The sequence below is a fragment of the Hyalella azteca genome, unplaced genomic scaffold (assembly GCF_000764305.2).
Source record: "Hyalella azteca isolate HAZT.00-mixed unplaced genomic scaffold, Hazt_2.0.2 contig8178, whole genome shotgun sequence".
In the NCBI taxonomy this organism is placed as follows: Eukaryota; Metazoa; Arthropoda; class Malacostraca; order Amphipoda; family Hyalellidae; genus Hyalella; species Hyalella azteca.
In genome coordinates, this window is record NW_025938278.1 from 1 (window position 1) to 20,745 (window position 20,745).

Below are 20,745 nucleotides of genomic sequence, written 5' to 3' on the forward strand. Positions count from 1 at the left end.
TAAGTTGAGAAATGGATTTAGACACATGAAAACTAATTCCGTCACAACTTGAATTGGACACACACAGATCGTTCCAAGCTGTGTACAAAAATTAAATTTGCTTAATTAAAAGCTTAATAGTTGTTAATTAAAAGCGTAATTAAGTAGTGTTCAATATTCATGAGTGTTCTAATTCAAAGCTGTGTTGTATTCCAATACAGCTCACACAGCAAACGGAATTCGAACACGTGGATGATGGCATTACGTATCAGTAGAATTTGAAGCGCGGACGGAATACGCCTCACCATGTGCCGAATATTGCCACACACAGTGTCGGAATATAAGGATTTGGTAGGTTTGCATTCTGAAGGCTTTTAATTAAATATGGCAACATTTTGTGACGTTTCATCATTGCTGGCGCGTAGTACGGTGTTTTGCGAGTCACATAAAGCCAACAGAACTCGAGTAATGCATATGGTTATTTTTTTATAGTTTTTCATTTCTCGACGTGTCCTTAATGTGTTGGAATATACCGCATTTACCCTAGCTTACATTCATTGAATTTTGAAATGGGTTTTGTAGGAATTTTGATAAAACTCATGTTTGTAGCATATCTTGAACAACACCAGACTGTATAGTGTGGCACAACATGAATTGAGGACACTCATTTCGTGCACCAAATATGCCAAGGTGGATGCCACTGGATGCCAGTTGCCAATTAAACTTCTCCACAAATTGCAATTTACAATCAATATGGCCAATGTGCCTTATTGATCTACAAGGTATGATTGGAACTATGCGTCAAAGCGCTTAGTTACGATGGCTGTGAGAGGCTGAGAGCTATATTTGAGCACCAAAGCATGCACACTCACATGCTCAGAGCCACCTGAAGTATGCGCTGTAGCGCGCAGTTCTGATGACTGTGAGAGTGTATATTTGAGCACCCAAGCATATGTGCTCTGAGCCAAGGGAAGTACCCACTGTAGTGCACAGTTCTGATGGCTGTGAGAGTGCATATTTGTGCACCAAAGCATATGTGCTATGAGCCACCAGAACTATGCACTGTAGCATGCAGTTCTGATGGTTCTAAGTGCATATATTTGAGTGCTTATGCTGAGGGAGACTCACGGCACTGACGATAGATTACAAAGCAGCTTGTGATGAATCATTTTAAATAAACAGACTACATCATTAGTCTAGCCACCTGAACTGCACCTCATAGCTCATACCAAATCCAAACCCAATCCAACCATACCCAACCCAATGCAACCAAACCCAACCCAACCCAATGCAACTCAAACCAATTCAACCCAAACCAATTCAACCAAACCCCATGCAATCCTAACCAATTTAACCCAATTCAATTTAACCCAATTCAATTTAACCCCAACCCAATATAACTTCAAGCCAATTCAACCCTAAACAATTGATCCCAATTCAAATCAACCCAATCCTTCCCAATGCAAACCAACCCAATTCATCTTAACCAAATTTAACCTAACCCAATCTAACCAAACCCAACCCAATTCAAATCAACCAAATTCAACCCCATCTAACTTAATTCAACCCCATCTAACTTAATTCAACCAAACCATATTCAACCCACCCTGGGCCAGGGTAGCCCCGTGGCTAAAGTTCAGAGTACCGTAAAATGGGGTAACTTAGACCGGCGGGGTAACTTAGACCGCTTTTAGTTTTTTTAACAAAAACCCCCACAACTCAAAAACTATTTGACATAGAAAAAACTAAGTTACCCCAAGAGCTGGGGTAACAAAGACCATCACTTTTTTTGAAATTACATAAAGACTATGAGAGGCAGGAGCCAGCAATTTATGGTGAGTGAAGCTAGAGTATAGACCTGTATTTTGCATGTTTCAATTCAAGTTTAATTTAGCTAGTAAAAAAATGGCATCATTTGTAGAAAAAAAGTGGTCTAAGTTACCCCATTTTATGGTACCAAGATTGGAGGGGTGCAGTGCAGTGTGCAAGTATCCAAAGATCTTTGGAAATACATTGGCATCTAAATTTATTATACATCTTCAGAAGATCCTGCAAACATATTTTTCTCTGAATACTTTTTATGTGTATTTTTTGGTAAGAAATCTTAAAGGTTTTGGAAATTTTGGTTTGTGTTGGCAATTTGAATCTGCTTCAGCTGAGTAGAGTGAATTAAGTGGTTACTAAGAAATCTTGTTAACCCTTTACTGCCCGATTTTCTGGGTAAAAATTGCTAATTTCACTTTTCTGGTTTTTAGTCTCACCTTAAAGCTGACATTATGACCTATCCAATGGTACCAAAATCATCTCTGTATGTTGATTTATGCCTTGACGACAGATTGCAAATGGGTCAGGGGTGGGGGAGTTCTGTCAAATTTAAGACAGGCAAAAATTACCCGCTGGGCACATAAATAGATGGTCTGAAGACGCTGACCTTTAGTTACGCGGCTGCTGTCATGTGGGATGGTGCTCATGCAGTCATTCCCACCTTCCTTGACTGAATTTCAGCTCAAGTACATAACGTCTAGTCTTGTATCCATGCCACCTTGAATGCCTATTTTGAGGCACCAGGGACTTTGTGGCACTCTACTGAACATTCACACTTATTGTCACTGCAAATCTATCTCCTCCTAGAGTTTTCAAGCCACAGCAATGAGAGATAAACCGTTCAATTCGCAAATAAAAGATCTAGAGATTGATTGTAGCTTTTCCCAATTTTGTTATAGTTTTGAAAATATTCTGAAGAAGAGGGGGGAGGGGAAATTCAAAAGAGTGAGAGGGGAAATCAAAATTTTTTTGAAAAATGCCCACCCCACCACAAGAATTAGAGTTTCGAAAAACAGCAAGGACCAATCAAAAGATATGGTCCTTATGCATCGAATGATATGCGTCTCAATGTTGTAGCTTGAAAATCATAGGAGGAGCTAGATTTATACAGTACCCCTCTTTTTGGCTGTTTTCTAAGAATTTCACATTTTCTTTCATTTTTTTTGAAAAAATTGACACAAACAAAAAAGTCTTAGTTATTTTTTCACATATGTGTACCAAGTTTCAAAGTGATCCATCTGTAAATAACCAAAATAAAATTTCTACAGGAAATTGGAAATTTCCATTGGAAATTGGAAATTTTATTTTGGTTATTTACAGACAGATAACTTTGAAACTTGGTACACATATGTAAAAAATAAATCTAAGACTTTTTTTGTTTGTGTGAATTTTTAAAATATGAAAGAAAACGTGAAATTCTTAGAAATCCAGTGTTTTTTAAGGCGACTTGAAAGTCCGATTTGGCGGTAACAAAAAAGAATTAGCCTCCTGCAGCCAACTACTTTGAGGGAAATTTTAGGATGACTGCTCTGGTCATTTTGCTTGACTTGGTTTGCAGGCTAATTGACAATTGTTTAACTTACCAGGCTAATGTGACACTTGCCATGTAATTTTATTTAGAATGGAGCCATAGATTCTGTGAATAAAGGCTAAAACTAAAAAAGTTGCATAAAACATTTTACTGAATAGAAGTCCTAGATAAACAAAACAGAACGTTTCGGGCTATGCCCATCATCAGCTAGTAAAATACGGTACATCTGGAAATACATGGAAATCAATTTTAGTAAATAAATTTAGAAATGATAAGGAAAGAAAGGAAAAAAACACAACTATTGACCTAGAATCAAAAGAGGATAAGAGCTGGATTGGTTATTCAATTTAGGTTTAAGTTTATGGGTAAAGAGACTCTAAAATTCGTAGATCGGTTTGGCTGCTAGCGTTACAAAGAATTTTAAATTGATTGATGGACATGGGAGGAGCAAGTGAGCACTGTTCTGTATGAAGTCTGACTGATGAATGAGGCGGCTGAGCAAGTGGACGCCCAGTAAATAAGAGTTTGTCAATATTTACTGGGCGTCAAAATGAGTTTTTCTTACTGTCAAATGAGTTTGTCAATAAGAAAGGATGAATAGCCGTTGTAAATATTTTATCAAATATTTTATCTAAAAGGTACCACCCACCATCCATCACATTTGGCCCATCCCTCAGAAAAATTTACCTGTCCTTTCCTTATTTCGGCCACCAATCCGAACGTATGAAAATTGATATCCAAAGGCTTCTCTCGGAATATTTCATCGGTATAGAGTTCAATATTATTTTGGTAAATAAATTTACAATAGGTTCTTTTTTCAATTACAAAACACTTGCTCCTCCCGTGTCCATCAATCAATTTAAAATTCTTTGTAGCGCTAGCAGCCAAACCGATCTACGAATTTTAGAGTCTCTTTACATCCATAAACTTAAACCTAAATTGAATAACCAATCCAGCTCTTATCCTCTTTTGATTCTAGGTCAATAGTTTTGTTTTTTTTCCTTTCTTTCCTTATCATTTCTAAATTTATTTACTAAAATTGATTTCCATGTATTTCCAGATGTATTTTACTAGCTGATGATGGGCATAGCCCAAAACGTTCTGTTTTGTTTATCTAGGACTTCTATTCAGTAAAATGTTTTATGCAACTTTTTTAGTTTTAGCCTTTATTCTTAAACTTAGAAGAACTCCTCGAGATTCTGTAAATAATCAATGTAAGTGTTTGACAGCTTTGGTTTACTCCCTCCCTCCAGCCTGCTATGGCATCGTATCCGTTCCCACTGGCCAATGGTTCTGCTGCCGCTGTGAAGCAAAGGAGTCACCACTCAGAGCCGTGAGTCACGTTCTCCACTGAGCAAATGAGATGTCCTTCTGTGTCAAATCTATAATTAATAATTGTAGTCAGCATTATTCATTTTTAAAATAGCTTTTCTTTGAAGGATACTCCTTGCTTTTAGCCACATTTTCTTGCTTATTAAGATCACACAGGTTTTATTGCATTTGAACAGTTCTTCCTTCAGCAACAAATGACTGGCTAAGAAGGGCTTGAAATATAGCAATTTATAATTAATTTCTTGTTGGTCCTGTACCCTCAAATATGGTGATGATTCTAACATATTTCAAATTAATGGCATTGATCTCAGTGGATATGAACTTTTAGCCTTTTTATCACTGTTATTATTATACCAATCATGTTGTCTTGTGCAACTCAATAAATCTTTAGTGTCAACAATAAAGTTGTGATGGCTTTACCAGCGCTGCGAGCTGTGCCCCAGCAAAGATGGTGCCCTCAAGAGAACTGACTCAGGGGGTTGGGCCCATGTCGTTTGTGCACTTTACATCCCTGAAGTGCGGTTTGGTAACGTCACCACCATGGAGCCTATTGTGCTGCAGCTCATACCCCAGGACCGCTTCAATAAGGCAAGTTGTTTGGTAACATCACCACCATGGAGCCTATTGTGCTGCAGCTCATACCACAGGACTGCAAGGCAAGTCAACCTTAGGGTCAACCATCTCGCCAAATATCATACAAGCTTCATGTATGGGTAGGTATCATTACAGAGAGAAGTATTTTCACGTTAATGGAAGTGCAATATGAAGATATTTATATACCATACCATTCCTAGCAGAATCATGAGGGATTGTGTTTTTTTTTGTGACATTTACAATTGTGTGAATGATTGTTTATCAGTAACTTGGGTATATGTCTAATGATGCATTTATTGTTTTGACATAGCTTGGTCTGAAGTCATCAATATAATTCTTTTATTATTTCTATTTATGTCAAAAGGGCTTATTTAATTTTATGATCTTGGGTAGGTTCCTCATAAGTGAAAAGTTTTGTTTAATCAAGACATGTTTGCAGTTGTGCTACATTTGTGAGGAAGCTAACCGCACAACACGGGCAAGTGTGGGCGCGTGCATGCAGTGCAACAAGGGCGGCTGCAAGCATTACTTCCATGTGACCTGCGCTCAGGAGCGCGGTTACCTCTGTGAGGAGGCTGGCAACTATCTCGACAACGTCAAGTACTGCGGATATTGTGGCTACCATTTTGAGAAACTGGTGAGATATAGGTACCTTATTAAGTGTTGCTTAGCAACTTTTTAGAAGTTTATACTGTTGTGTTACTCACTCAGTGAGTGGAATTCTAGAGGGGTTTTAAATGACCTATGGAAAGGCCATTGCATAGCCAATCACAGTTTGGATAAGATGACATCATGATCATATCAACCAATCACAGTCTGGATAGCATGAGATCATGATCTTATCAGCCAATCACAGTCTTGAGAGGATGAAATATTGATGCTATCAACGAATCACAGTTTGGAGAGAATGACATCTCAACCAATCACAGCTGGGAAGGGATAGTACCTTTGAGCACTACATATATATATTAGAATTCCACCATGTCAGGCCGGCCGGCGGTGTTAGGAGCCTCCTCCTAATAGTTGTCAGGTGCACCTAACCAGCTGTAGAGTGTGGCTCATTTATCACCATTTGCCATGAACCACTGCTTGGAATAAGCACCTATAAGCCCTTCATGTACAATTAAGTTTTCTTGTCAAGTATTTGAGTTTTGGGCGTTGAAAGTTACCTACCTACTTTGGATTTCACCCTCTAAACTTGATATATTTGTTATAAGTGGATAACTACATGGTAGTTTGGAAGGGACGTTGATTCATTGCCTTGTGTATAAAGTTTTTAAATAACTTGATTAATTCAAATAATCCCATTTTATCAGAAGGAAGATGGCAAGAAAGGAACAAATGTGAAGACCATTCCTCCCTACCGACCTCCTCCGCACCCCAACAACAAACTCCCTGGTGACGGGGAGCGTTCTGTCCCCCCTCACCCCCCCACAGCCACAGCACTGAGTGGTAGCAGCAGCAGTGGTCACGGCAGCCACAGCAGCAGCGGTCATGGCACTCACAGCAGCAGCGGTCACAGTAGCCACAGCAGCGGTAGCAGCAGTTTGCGTACAGGCGTGTCAAGCAGCAGTTCCAGCGGTCGCAGCAGAGTACGCAGCGAGGTGAGCAGCAACAAAAGTGGCAGCAGCTCATTGAGCAGCAGCAGCAGGAGGCGGAGTGTGCCGCGGCCTGTGTTGCATGCCAGCACACGTACGACCGTCACCACCGCGCCCAACATCACTACTGCCTCAGCCGCCACCACCGCCACCACATCCACCATATCCACCACCACCAGCACCACCACATCTCCATTTCTGGACAAAGTGCGTCAGCCGAGCGTTGTAATATCGAGCAGAGTTACGCTGAGCTCAGGCACCCCTACCTCGCCCTCCACTGCCGGCACTACAACGCCCTCCCTCCACTCCACCAGTGCCGTGATCTCCACGTCATCGTCGGCTCTCTCTAAAGCGTCTGCTGCTACGACCTCCAAGGCGTCTTCACCGTCTGGGGTCGTGACTTCTTCCACGTCAAGCAACTGCAAAACAACCTCCGCTGTCACCACAAACTCTGTTTGCGTCACCACACTCCCCTCCCCGCCTGTTACCGCCACCACCACCACCACATCCACCACCACCAAGCCTGACTCGCCTGCAGGCAAGTCTTCTAGTCACAGCTTCGTCTTGAAGCGCTCGAATTTCTCCTCAACCACCGCCGTAGTCTCGTCTGCTGCCAGCGCAAGCTCCTGCTCAACGGCTCCTAGCTTCCTCGCGACCACTTCAACATCTGCCACGGTCACTACGACGTCCCCCACGGTCTCTACAGCGTCTAGCACGGGCTCTGCAACGTCCTGCACGGGCTCCACGACGACCACGTCCGTCACGTCGTGTGTGGTGGCCAGCATCTCGTCCGTCACACACACGACGGGCGCCTCAGCTGAACCTAAGGACGCAGAAGCCTCCGCTGCCACGGAAGCCGCGCCTGCATCAGCGTCTGCAGCGCTCGCCCACTCCGCTTCTCATAAGTCCTGCCCCTCGGTGTTGCCTTCCGTCACCACAAAAGGTATCGTATTTAGATTTTCTACACTTGATAGTTATGGCTGATTGCAAGTAGAAAATTAGGTTCATTAAAAAAGGGATACGAATATAAATGATGAAATTTTTCCGCCAATTTGCGTTCTTGATGCAAAATTAGATGTAATTGTGTGTCCTGATATTGACCGGTCATGTATGGTGGCGTAGCTTCGATAAGTTCATTTAGTTTATAAGGATCGTAAGATCTCATCGGCGATGGTAGGCTATTGCTGTATGGCAGAGATTATAGTAACGAATATAACAATGAAGTGCATATTCCCCATGGAGCGCCATGGCATTGGTTAGGTTTCAAATAGAATCTCATCTTGTCCAACCGCAGACGACAGCACAACATCCTCCACAACTCACACCACAACCACCGCTGCCGCCAGCACTAAAGGCAGCAGTTGTGCCACTGCGACAAGTAGCAGCAGCACCACCACCACCACAAGTAGCAACGCCACCACCACCACCACCACCACCAGCACCAGCAGTAGTTGTATGTTGAGCGTGACAAGCCTTCGTCGCACGACTGGAGGCCGCTGCAGCAGCTCCAGTGACGACGCAGCCTCGTCGTCCAGCAGCTCCGACAACCTCGTACTGAACATCTGCCAGGAGAAGAACCTGTCAGTTATTTCTGATCCAAGCTGCCCTGACACCAAGCCTAGTGTGGCCAAGATCAAGCTGCAGACAGTCAAGGAAGACGCCGTGCCTACTAAGAAGGAGGAAGAGGAGGAGCAAAAGATGGACGTTGATGATGAAGCGAATGAGTTTAAGTTGAAGGTCTCCTACACGGCGAACATGTCGGCCGCTCCCCTACACAAGAGTGACCCCTTCTCCCCCACACCCGCGGACTTTGCTGTGGTCACGGCGCATGTTGACCCACTTCCTGTCAACAACAAGCGTGGCAGGTGGGTCATGAGTGCGTGTTGTGTAAAGAGTTAGCCTGTCAATAACATCGCTGTCATCGTTACACAACCCACCAGGGCTGCCAAATGGCCTAAAAACTGCCAAGTCCCTGGGCAAAAAGGCCTATAATGAATAATCCAATATATACTAGTAAGTTTGTTGGTTCAGGAGCGAATATTTAATTTGATTTTTATTGTACTTTTCACTATATAATGACATTGTACTGTCATAAATTTTTGTACTGCCACCACACTCACGTTAGTGTACCATCACACCGTGTCACCACACTCTCGTCATCACACCGCCCGACAGATCTAGCAGCAACGACCGCGGCAGCAGACGCGCCAAGCGCGGGAGTCGGGACGGTGGCGGTAAGCGCGGCCGATGGTCGGGCAGCGGTCGCTCGCACGACCCTGACCAGACGCCGCCCTCCTCCCCAGACTCCGACCATCTCGTCACGCCCAAGAGGGGACGTAAACGCGCTGCTGCTGTCGCCGCTGCTCTCGAACTTAAAGAGTGAGTATTGCTTTGTTATTGTAGTTACATTTTATTGTGTTATTGTAGCTAAATTGTACTGCATTTGTTATTGTAGTTACATTGTATTGCATCAGTCTATGGCATTTGTTATTTGTAGCTAATGATAATATAGTAATGTGTATTGCTGCTGCGTTATCAAGTTATTGCTCATCAACTCCCGTGTTTTGCTGCAGTACTACCGAGTTCTTGCACATGTATTCATGTTCAGAGCAGTTGAGAAGTTGTTCATCAGAGTTCGAGTTACCATGCCATTTAACCTTACATATGTTGGCGTGAGACTGGTGTTCTGGGGCCTGAACTAATTACGAATAGGAATAAGTGCATGATTGATGATGGCGGTCATAGTAGTGATGATTGATGATGACGGTCATAGTAGTGATGATTGATGATGACGGTCATAGTAGCGATGATTGATGATGACGGTCATAGTAGTGATGATTNGTTCAGCAGTTATTCCCCCCAGCCTGCTTACCTTCATATTGTGAGGTGCTTAGTTCAGCAGTTATTCCCCCCAGCCTGCTTACCTTCATATTGTGAGGTGCTTAGTTCAGCAGTTATTCCCCCCAGCCTGCTTACCTTCATATTGTGAGGTGCTTAGTTCAGCAGTTATTCCCCCCAGCCTGCTTACCTTCATATTGTGAGGTGCTTAGTTCAGCAGTTATTCCCCCCAGCCTGCTTACCTTCATATTGTGAGGTGCTTAGTTCAGCAGTTATTCCCCCCAGCCTGCTTACCTTCATATTGTGAGGTGCTTAGTTCAGCAGTTATTCCCCCCAGCCTGCTTACCTTCATATTGTGAGGTGCTTAGTTCAGCAGTTATTCCCCCCAGCCTGCTTACCTTCATATTGTGAGGTGCTTAGTTCAGCAGTTATTCCCCCCAGCCTGCTTACCTTCATATTGTGAGGTGCTTAGTTCAGCAGTTATTCCCCCCAGCCTGCTTACCTTCATATTGTGAGGTGCTTAGTTCAGCAGTTATTCCCCCCAGCCTGCTTACCTTCATATTGTGAGGTGCTTAGTTCAGCAGTTATTCCCCCCAGCCTGCTTACCTTCATATTGTGAGGTGCTTAGTTCAGCAGTTATTCCCCCCAGCCTGCTTACCTTCATATTGTGAGGTGCTTAGTTCAGCAGTTATTCCCCCCAGCCTGCTTACCTTCATATTGTGAGGTGCTTAGTTCAGCAGTTATTCCCCCCAGCCTGCTTACCTTCATATTGTGAGGTGCTTAGTTCAGCAGTTATTCCCCCCAGCCTGCTTACCTTCATATTGTGAGGTGCTTAGTTCAGCAGTTATTCCCCCCAGCCTGCTTACCTTCATATTGTGAGGTGCTTAGTTCAGCAGTTATTCCCCCCAGCCTGCTTACCTTCATATTGTGAGGTGCTTAGTTCAGCAGTTATTCCCCCCAGCCTGCTTACCTTCATATTGTGAGGTGCTTAGTTCAGCAGTTATTCCCCCCAGCCTGCTTACCTTCATATTGTGAGGTGCTTAGTTCAGCAGTTATTCCCCCCAGCCTGCTTACCTTCATACTGTGAGGTGCTTAGTTCAGCAGTTATTCCCCCCAGCCTGCTTACCTTCATACTACAATGCTAGATGTTGAGCAGTTATGTAGTGCCATGTTCTATGGCTCTGCTAAAGAATTTTTTTGCTACTATCATCGTGTGATAGTCATGCATGTTAACAACTCCTCATTCGAACTATCATGCCATCTTTTGGAACAACCATTTGCGCTTGTAGAATTCACTTTTATTTTATTGACTCTTCTAGGCTGGAAAATGCTTAGCGTCAATCTCTAAAAACAAGTGAATATGACTAAATAAGTCAATGGAATTGAGCTCACTCATCCATTCACCTAGTTTTTAACTTCACATTTTTTCAATTACGCTTTATTTTTATGGTGACTCAGTAAGCTTTGTTGATGGCATCAGGTCGCCGCCCTCCACCCCGACCATGCCCACACCGCCGGCCCTTGGTCTGGGAGCCTCGACCAACGGACCTGCAACTGTCAGTACAGCAGGTGCTGCAGTCAGCGCTAACACCCTCCTGTTAGGTGAGAACCTTCCTCTACATGTAACTTTATTACATATTATGCCTACAGTCCTGCCACCGGCCCTTCAGCAGGTGCTGCAGTCAGCGCTAACACCCTCCTGTTAGGTGAGAACCTTCCTCTACATGTAACCTGATCAGACACGCGCCAGCCGGCACTATCACCAAATCTCTTGGTATTCTCATGCAATAAAGTCTTGAATGCTAATCCTGCCTGAACGCCTGGAAATGCCGAACGTCTACGTTGCTATTGCAAATTATCTTTTAGCGATATTATTTGGGGTTATGTTGACTAACGTACCCATGTTGAAGGCAAGTAAATCAACCTGATGTGTTGCAGGCAACCAAATCAACCTCATATGTTGCAGGCAACCTAATTAACCTCGTGTGTTGCAGGCAACCTAATGAACCTGATGTGTTGCAGGCAATCTAATTAACCTGATGTGTTGCAGGCAATCTAATTAACCTGATGTGTTGCAGGCAATCTAATTAACCTGATGTGTTGCAGGCAACCTAATTAACCTGATGTGTTGCAGGCAACCAAATAAACCTGATGTGTTGCAGGCAACCAAATCAACCCTGCCAGTGCTGTGGCCCAGAAGATGACGGACACGCTCCACGCTGAGCTGCAGGCGCACAGCGTCTACAAGCAAGAGGACGAGGAGCGTGTGGCGGCACCTTTGGTGGGTCCTGCACTGCCTGGCAAGAAGCAGGTTAGTTGCAGGGTTATTGGGTGCTGATTTATTTAGTGGTAGACTTTATGTCTGTATTGTAACCTCTTGAATTGAGGAACCTGGAGTGTAACTGAACTAACGTGGCTGTGGTGCTGGGGGTATAACTTGGCTGTACCTTACAGGGCGCTGCTGTGGGTGGCGGCAGCAGCAACGGTGTGGCGCAGCCTCCCCCGTTCCCCCAGTCGCTGGAGCAGCTGCTGGAGCGTCAGTGGGAACAGGGCAGCCAGTTCCTCATGGAGCAAGCGCAGCACTTTGACAGTGAGTTCCTCATGGAGCAAGCGCAGCACTTGACAGTGAGTTCTTCCCTCTGGGCAGCACTTAGACAGTGAGTTTTTCCCTCTGGACAGCACTTGACAGTGAGTTTTTCCATCTGGACAACTCGTGACAGTGAGTTCTTCCCTCTGGGTAGCACTTTGACAGTGAGTTCTTCCCTCTGGGTAGCACTTTGACAGTGAGTTCTTCCCTCTGGACAGCACTTGACAGTGAGTTTTTCCATCTGGGCAGCACTTGACAGTAAGTTCTTCCCTCTGGGTAGCACTTTGACAGTGAGTTCTTCCCTCTGGACAGCACTTGACAGTGAGTTCTTCCCTCTGGACAGCTCTTGACAGTGAGTTCTTCCCTCTGGACAGCTCTTGACAGTGAGTTCTTCCCTCTGGACAGTTCTTGACAGTGAGTTCTTCCCTCTGGACAGCTCTTGACAGTGAGTCGCACATGCTGCCCATGTTATGTCTGTAGTTATGAGGATCGCAGTTTCGTCAGTGTGGTTTTGTTCAGATGAATGGCTAACACAGTGCCATTTCATAGTCTCAGGTTAGGTCACAGACAATAGCGACACTTGTCTGTAAGTCTTGTGTGTCTGCATGAGTCTTCTCTGCATATTGTCAGACGACCACGAGCTTTTCGGCCAAACGCCGGTAACTATCTTGGTGAAAATATTGATGTGAATAAAGTTTCAATCGTTCGAATTTTATTGCACTTGATTGTTTGTCAAGACTGCAGCTTATATATACATAAAATTTAAATTTTATTACAGTAAAGAACAAATAGTAAGAATAGCAAAACCCAGCGTTACAGACATTGTATTGCTTGATGAACGTTTAGAGCGTTGGAGCATAAAATTGCTAGTGGAGCAACGGAGCGAGGTGAGTTCATGACCTCACAGTAGAGCTGGCGGGACACAGCAGACCTCACAGTAGAGCTGGCGGGACACGGCAGACCTCACAGTAGGGCTGGCGGGACACGGCTCACCTCACAGTAGGGCTGGCAGGACACGGCTGACCTCACAGTAGGGCTGGCAGGACACGGCTGACCTCACAGTAGGGCTGGCAGGACACGGCTGACCTCACAGTAGGGCTGGCAGGACACGGCTCACCTCACAGTAGGGCTGGCAGGACACGGCTCACCTCACAGTAGGGCTGGCAGGACACGGCTGACCTGCTCGACCTACAGCCGCCTAGACCGGACCCCTGACGCCGTCACGACCGCTGCCGTGAGGTTGGCCCCAAATGTTACTGAGGTGATGACTCCTCGTGTCGCTCTACGAACACCTCAAGTATGTACGAAGTATATGCACATGGAAATAATAAAAATGAACGCGGTTAAGAGTGAATGACTTCATGTTACATGTAAGTGATGTAACTCCCATGTCCCCCGTCAGTCGCGTCGCTGCTGTCGTGCCTGCATCAGCTGCGTCAGGAGAACTGCCGTCTGGAGGAGAGCGTGACGGCGCTGTCAGCGCGACGGGACCACCTGCTGGCTGTCAACGCCCGTCTCTCCGTCCCTCTGGGGCCCTCAGCATCGCCCACGTCCATGGGCGACAGCCCAACCGCCCCCGCCTCTCATGGCGCCCAGCACCCAAGCTCGTCGCTCAACGCTTCTCCAGGTAGATTCCCCCATTTAATAACCGAGCCGCGGCCAGAGTACAGACTCTTCGTGAAGGATCACTGTCCGTGGTAGGACCGAGGCTCTTTAATGCCTTGCAACATTCAAGAGACGACTGGACAAGTGGTTGAGAAAGATTCCGGATTGTCCAGTAATGGGAAACTACCAACAGCAAGTGACAAGCAACAGCATTTTGCATCAGCGTGCCCAAAGGAGGGCAAATAGACGGAACACGTCCAACGTTACATCCGGGACCCGAGGGCGGGGTGACCTGCCTAGTGACGATTCGGAGACGGAGGACGACGAAGGCGGCGCATCAGCGTGACCGTGGACTACGACGTCCTAAACTCATCATAAGGTCATAAGGTAAGGTCACACAAGTATAGTACCACCACACACGTATAGTACCACCACACACGTATAGTACTACCACACATGTATAGTATCACCACACACGTATAGTACCACAACACACGTATAGTGCCTCCGCACACATATAGTACCACCACACACGTATAGTACCACCACACATGTATAGTACCACCACACATGTATAGTACCACCACACATGTATAGTACCACCACACACGTATAGTACCACCACACACGTATAGTACCACCACACACGTATAGTACCACCACACACGTAAAGTACCACCACACACGTATAGTACCACCACATACGTATAGTACCACCACACACGTATAGTACCACCACACACGTATAGTACCACCACACACGTATAGTACCACCATGCACGTATAGTACCACCACACAAGTATAGTACCACCACACACACACACATACAGTAACACCACACATGTATAGTACCACCACACATGGTGGTACTATACATGTGGTATAACTCACATGCAGTACCACCACACACACACACATACAGTACCACCACACATGTATAGTACCACCACACATGTATAGTGCCACCACACACGTATAGTACCACCACACACGTATAGCTGTCTCTTATACACATCTAGATGTGTATAAGAGACAGGTCTGGTCCTGCAGTCTGGAGGTCCTGCAGTCTGAGGGTTGGCGTTAGGTGCCGTATGAGCCATAGATACATGTAACTCCCTATTTATACATAAAATTCCCGCTGGTAGGTATATCATTTTTTTAGATTGTTAGGCACCCCTAGCCTAGCTTTCCTAGCGTCCCTGGCCTAGCTTGCTTGGCGCCCCTCTCTCATGTATGACGTTGTGCTGGCAGTGAGCGGCGGCGGCAGCGGCGGGCCGGCATCGCTCTCATCACCGGTAACGAGTGCACCACTCCACCTGCATCACTCCCTCCTTCACAACTCCACCACTCCATCATCTGCTCCACCATCTGCTGCTCCTGTCGTGTCTTCCCACCATCACCACCACCCACCTCAGCACCTGATGAGTGGTGGACCGCCGTCAGCACACATGGCGGCCTCCCACCACACCCCGCCAGGTGGCGGGCAGCAGAACATTCCGCTGGGGGCCCGCCAGCAGCAACAGCCCCAAGCGCGTCACCCCTCGGGTGGTGGGTGATGATGAGGATTTTACTTAGCACTTATAGGACACTTTTCGTATGTTCCATGCATTCTACATTAGTCCTACTTGGCACCTATAGGGCACTTTACATACCTTCCATGCACTCTACATTAGAGTTTCACTTGGCACTTATAGGACACTTTACGTGCGTTCCATGCACTCTACATTAGTCCTACTTGGCACGTCGGAAGATGGTCTATTGGCCTCAGCTCAATGCCTGCCTCCCTGTGCAGGTGGGGGTGTGGGGCCCCTGCACCATCGCGTGGTGTCGCCCCACGACCGTCGCACCATCGCCTACTCCCCTCACGAGAACGGCGGGCTTGAGGGCCAGGCCGAGTATGGCGGGGGAGGAGGCGCCAGTAAAGGGGGAGTTTACCATCGCGCTGCTGTGGGAGTCTCGTCACAGCCTCACTCTCCTTCCATGATGCCTCCACACCAGCCTCCCCCGCCTCAACATCAGAGGTACGCACCAGTCTCGCCCTCCCCAGCATCAGAGGTAGGCTGTGTGTGGCACCAGCGTCAGAGGTAGGCTGTATGTGGCACCAGCATCAGAGGTAGGCTGTATGTGGCACCAGCATCAGAGGTAGGCTGTGTGTGGCACCAGCATCAGAGGTAGGCTGCGTGTGGCACCAGCATCAAAGGTAGGCTGCGTGTGGCACCAGCATCAGAGGTAGGCTGCGTGTGGCACCAGCATCAGAGGCAGGCTGTTTGTGGCACCAGCATCAGAGGTTGGAAAGATCGAAATCTTCTGCGTTTATGAAGAAAAATCTTATTTTGTTCTTGTGTTGGAGGTGGACGGAGTTAGGCCAGCCTCCTTGGGTCTATAGGTTGTCGTACTTCATTGCATAGCACATGAAGCATAATTGTAAGATCTTTATTAAAATAAAACACATGCAACAAAATGTAGCACATACTGTAAGATTTATTTTATTTGTCAATTAATAAACAAAATTGAACTTCTATAGATTTTTTGCATTATTGAACATTTAGGTATAGTTATGCAATGAGGTTACAGTTATGCAATTATTACAAGTGTTTGATTATTGATGCCATGACATTATTATAAGCATATACTAAGAAATGATTTACACTGGCCTAACATTGTGGCTCCTTGCAGACACTCCCCGGCGGGCAGCGCGTACCACAGCTCGCTGAGCCCCTCCTCCTCCCAAGCTCCCCCGCACTCCATGGTGCACCCCGGACCTCCCCACAACTCCTCCCCAGCCATGAGCTCCAGTCGCCTCGTGGGGGCCGCTGTGCAACAACCTCCATCTGGGGGCGTCTACCAGATGGTTTCACCACCCACGTCCCACCACGCGCCACCACCTCACCATCAGACCCAGGTGCTGCCACCCATCACCACATGTATAGTACCACCACACATGTATAGTACCACCACACACGTATAGTACCACCACACACGTATAGTACCACCACACAACCACCACACACGTATAGTGCCACCACACACGTATAGTGCCACCACACACGTATAGTACCACCACACACGTATAGTACCACCACACACGTATAGTAGTGCCACCACACACGTATAGTGCCACCACACACGTACAGTAACACCACACATGTATAGTACAACCACACATGGTGGTACTATACATGTATAACTCACATGCCACTGCAGCACTAAGCCATCGCTCGTGTGCAGGTGGTGCGCCGTGGCGCTGCTGACGCCATCGAGAAGAGATGACACAGAGAGCCTGCCACCATCTGGCCGTCTATAACGCGGCCTCCTGGCCGCCTATAATGCGGCCACCATGTCACCACCAGCGTCAACATCACCACATGGCCGCCTATAATGCGGCCACCCGTCATCACCAGCGCCAACATCACCACATGGCCGCCTATAACGCGGCCACCCCGTCACCACCAGGCCATGCATAACGCGTTCCTGAGCTATAATGCAATTGATCAGTTTTCTATTTGAATTTTTGTGACATTCTATTCTCACGTCAAGCTGGTGTGTACGTGTAACTGCTGCACACGTCAAGCTGGTGTGTACGTGTAACTGCTGCACACGTCAAGCTGGTGTGACTGGTGTGTACGTGTAACTGCTGCTCACGTCAAGCTGGTGTGTACGTGTAACTGCTGCACACGTCAAGCTGGTGTGTACGTGTAACTGCTGCACACGTCACGCCTGTGACTGTGGCCTCACCCTTCACTCGTATCTGTCATGTCTGTGCTCAACCCTCCCGTGGACTCAACTTCTCGTTAAGATCTAAGCTTGCACGGTTAATTCTAAGTCTGCGGAAGTGTCTTGTTCCGTATAATCGTAGTCTATTGAGCAGTTTAATACAAACCTTGTATTGTCTTGAACGGTTTAATACAAGTCTTGTAGTGTCTGTAGTGTCTGTAGCGGCTGAATATGAGCCTCGTAGTGTCTATATCGGCTTGAGCCTTTTATCTCTACTTAGTTGGTCATTATTCAGCTCCTGAATATTGTCATTTGTTCTCGGTTGGCTGATGCTTTCTTGTGTGGTGGCTTTTGATTATTTTTTTATCACCATTAGTGGATTTTTGTTGATATATTTTCTTTTTATTGTGAACTTTTTGAACCGAGATCACAAATTATAACTATAGTCTTCCCCTTGATAGGAAATTTGTTAGTTTATGGGTTGAATCTTGTCGTGCTGTAATATTTCATAACTGTGCTGACTGAAGACTTGGAATTGACAATATATTGTAGTCATTTCCATGTTCCAAATTGATAATAATCTTATTAATTTGAATGAGACCTCGCCTTGGACTGTTGCCTAGAATATATAGCGTAAGGGTAGGATTGGGTGTCCTAAGCTACTTATTATTCGTCAACTCCTATGTTTTGTTGTGTCATTTATTAAGCATTGCTTTTTTTGCTTTTATCTGTGAGGTATTTGAGATCAATTTTCTGGGGATTTTTTCCAAGTGTCGAGGTATTCCGTCAAGTGTTTGGTAGGAATGTATAAATGTTTGGGTATTTGCCCAACTTATTTACTCCATTTCGTATGTACTTACATGCTGATGTTCATCAGTGTACCATGTATATAGCTTCTAGAATGTATGTGTACATATAGTTCCGTGAAGTACAACCTAGGCTACAAATGTACAACTTCAACTTGACCTGAGGTGGGCAGCGAGCGACTGATGGATTATCATCCACCGCGCCGCTCTCTCCCTGCACTGTCCTGCTGCATCCTTGGTAACTCCTGCACTGTCCTGCTGCTGCATCCTTGGTAACTCCTGCACGGTGCCGTGCCGTGCAGTGCCGTGGCTGACATAAAGTTATACCCACAAGGCCACAACACATAACATTTGACCGACAATGTGGCGCTCGACAGTTCCAATTAGTGGCCGTGCAAAATTTAGTTTCACGAACGCAGTGTCACTTGAAATAGTTCATATACTAGTGTAAATATCTATGGATATTTGATACTAGCGTCGCACCTAAAATCTAGTGATATTATAATACTAGTGTCGCAATTAACATCTACGGATACTCGCGTCCAGATTTATTTGTGATATTCGCTGGAGGAAAGCCATGCTAGGACGCAGCTCGCCACGCAGTTCACGGAGACGCATGCAAGCGCCCTTTGTATGCATGATAATTCAACGGCCGCTCAAATATAGGCGAATAATTCTAAGTAGTTTTGTCTTCGTTAAGCTATGAACTATTGTAAGGAAACCTCCAGACATACGCTCTTCACTTAGAATATTATGGTACGGTAGTTTTCGACTTCAGTCGTCTCCCTAGGCAATTTGCTAGTTAACTATTGGTTTGTAGCGAAAGGAATATTATTTTTTCTGTTTTCGGTGTTTATATATTCAGTAAAATGTGCCAATACATGTTTTACGTTGACGTGTCAAATTCGTTTCTTGTCTTCCACTTCTTTTGGTTCTCGTTAGGTTGTAAGCATTGAGTTGTTGCTCGATCCTCAGTAACTTGAACGCTTCTGAATGTTACATGTATTCTTGATAAGACGTATTCTTATGTATCACAGTTATAATCAGGCAACTTCAAACCTTAGCTCGTTAACTTCCTAAGCAACAGAACATTTCTCGATTTATTTACTTAATGATCATGTCAGCGTGTCACCTCGCCGTTCATCTTGTGCTCGAGCGTCTGAGAATGTGGCTTGCAAACTTACTGTATATTTTCCTGCAAATATTTATCTTAAATTGGTGGCCCGGTCTCGTCTTCACTCTTATTAAATGAGAGTAATTGGCAACCTGGTCAATTATTGCTTTTTATTCACGACCGAGGCACTGAGTGAGAAGATGTGCACGACACTCGCTGAGCAGAACATCGTGTGTCGTGCTGGTATGATGCCTTCTGGGATGAGATCCTTCAATAATTTCTGCAAATAAAAAGTTATTGAAGTTAAATGTTGAGCCTCGCGCTGACAGTTCTGATTGCCTTGTCCTCGCGCTGCCGCTGCTCAGCTGTTGCTTCTTTCGTTTGCTGCTCCCAGTAATAGATGCGCGATGCAGCAATATATGGTGCATCAATATTATAATTTGAGTTTGTCATCCGAAACATTCCGATTTTTTCGACTCACGTAACTTGTATAACTTTGTGACTGTCGCTATTTTATGTACAATATAACTCTGTTACTTGTAAGTAAATTATAATTTAATCCTTGTGTATTTGTGTCTTTCCTACGAGGCATTTTTGGCCGTGATCAGATCATTCCTACAGTCAGTCGAGTATTTGACATGGAGCCTTTGGCTAAGTAGTAGTAGAATGGTTAGCTATAGCTTCAGCTATCAAGCTATTTCGTACCGAAGGTTAAAATGTAAGATCGCTAGCAAGGCGGAAGGTCTCAGTTATTCAAAATCTAAAGTTAATCATCACCCACAAGGGGCGGAAGGTCTCAATTGTCCAGCTCGCTGAAGCTGGCTCGAAAGAAGCAGCGTTAGCATCTCAAAGAGACGAAGTGACAAGGAGGGACAGGTGACAAGGAGGGACAGGTGACAAGCAACAGAAACTAAGACACTCGAACAAGAGGTCGCTTACACGGGACGTCGGCCGCCCGCACGAGAGAGACAGAGAAGGGAAATTTAAGGAATCCTACCTACATAATAACTTAACCCCATAACTGAGACCTGCAGTCAGACACCGCGAGCTCAGCGTGGGGCGCTCAGGAACAATCCCCCTAGGAGCGCGAAATCCCACAGGACTTCTGACGAGCACAGACACGCGTCAGAAGTCCCCTCGGAGGGGACCTTAACTCGAAGCTCCCAATTATTTTAATTATATAACTCTTAATGCTTCGTGTGCACTCACTGCTTTGCGAGTC

The 20,745-nt window shown here is 45.6% G+C and overlaps 1 protein-coding gene across 1 annotated transcript; it reads left to right on the plus strand.

The window, feature by feature from the left end:
* Positions 1-4,506: 4,506 nt before the first annotated feature.
* Positions 4,507-17,496, plus strand: LOC108668180 (protein AF-17; the record flags this gene model as incomplete). Its single annotated transcript, XM_018155350.2, has 14 exons — positions 4,507-4,667; positions 5,090-5,254; positions 5,700-5,897; positions 6,577-7,801; positions 8,153-8,723; positions 9,034-9,237; positions 11,177-11,298; positions 11,859-12,007; positions 12,151-12,286; positions 13,686-13,910; positions 15,141-15,437; positions 15,682-15,910; positions 16,566-16,791; positions 17,118-17,496. Coding segments are annotated over 14 exons (3,950 nt in total), but the record flags the coding sequence as incomplete, so codon positions are not given.
* Between the last annotated feature and the right edge of the window lie 3,249 nt (positions 17,497-20,745).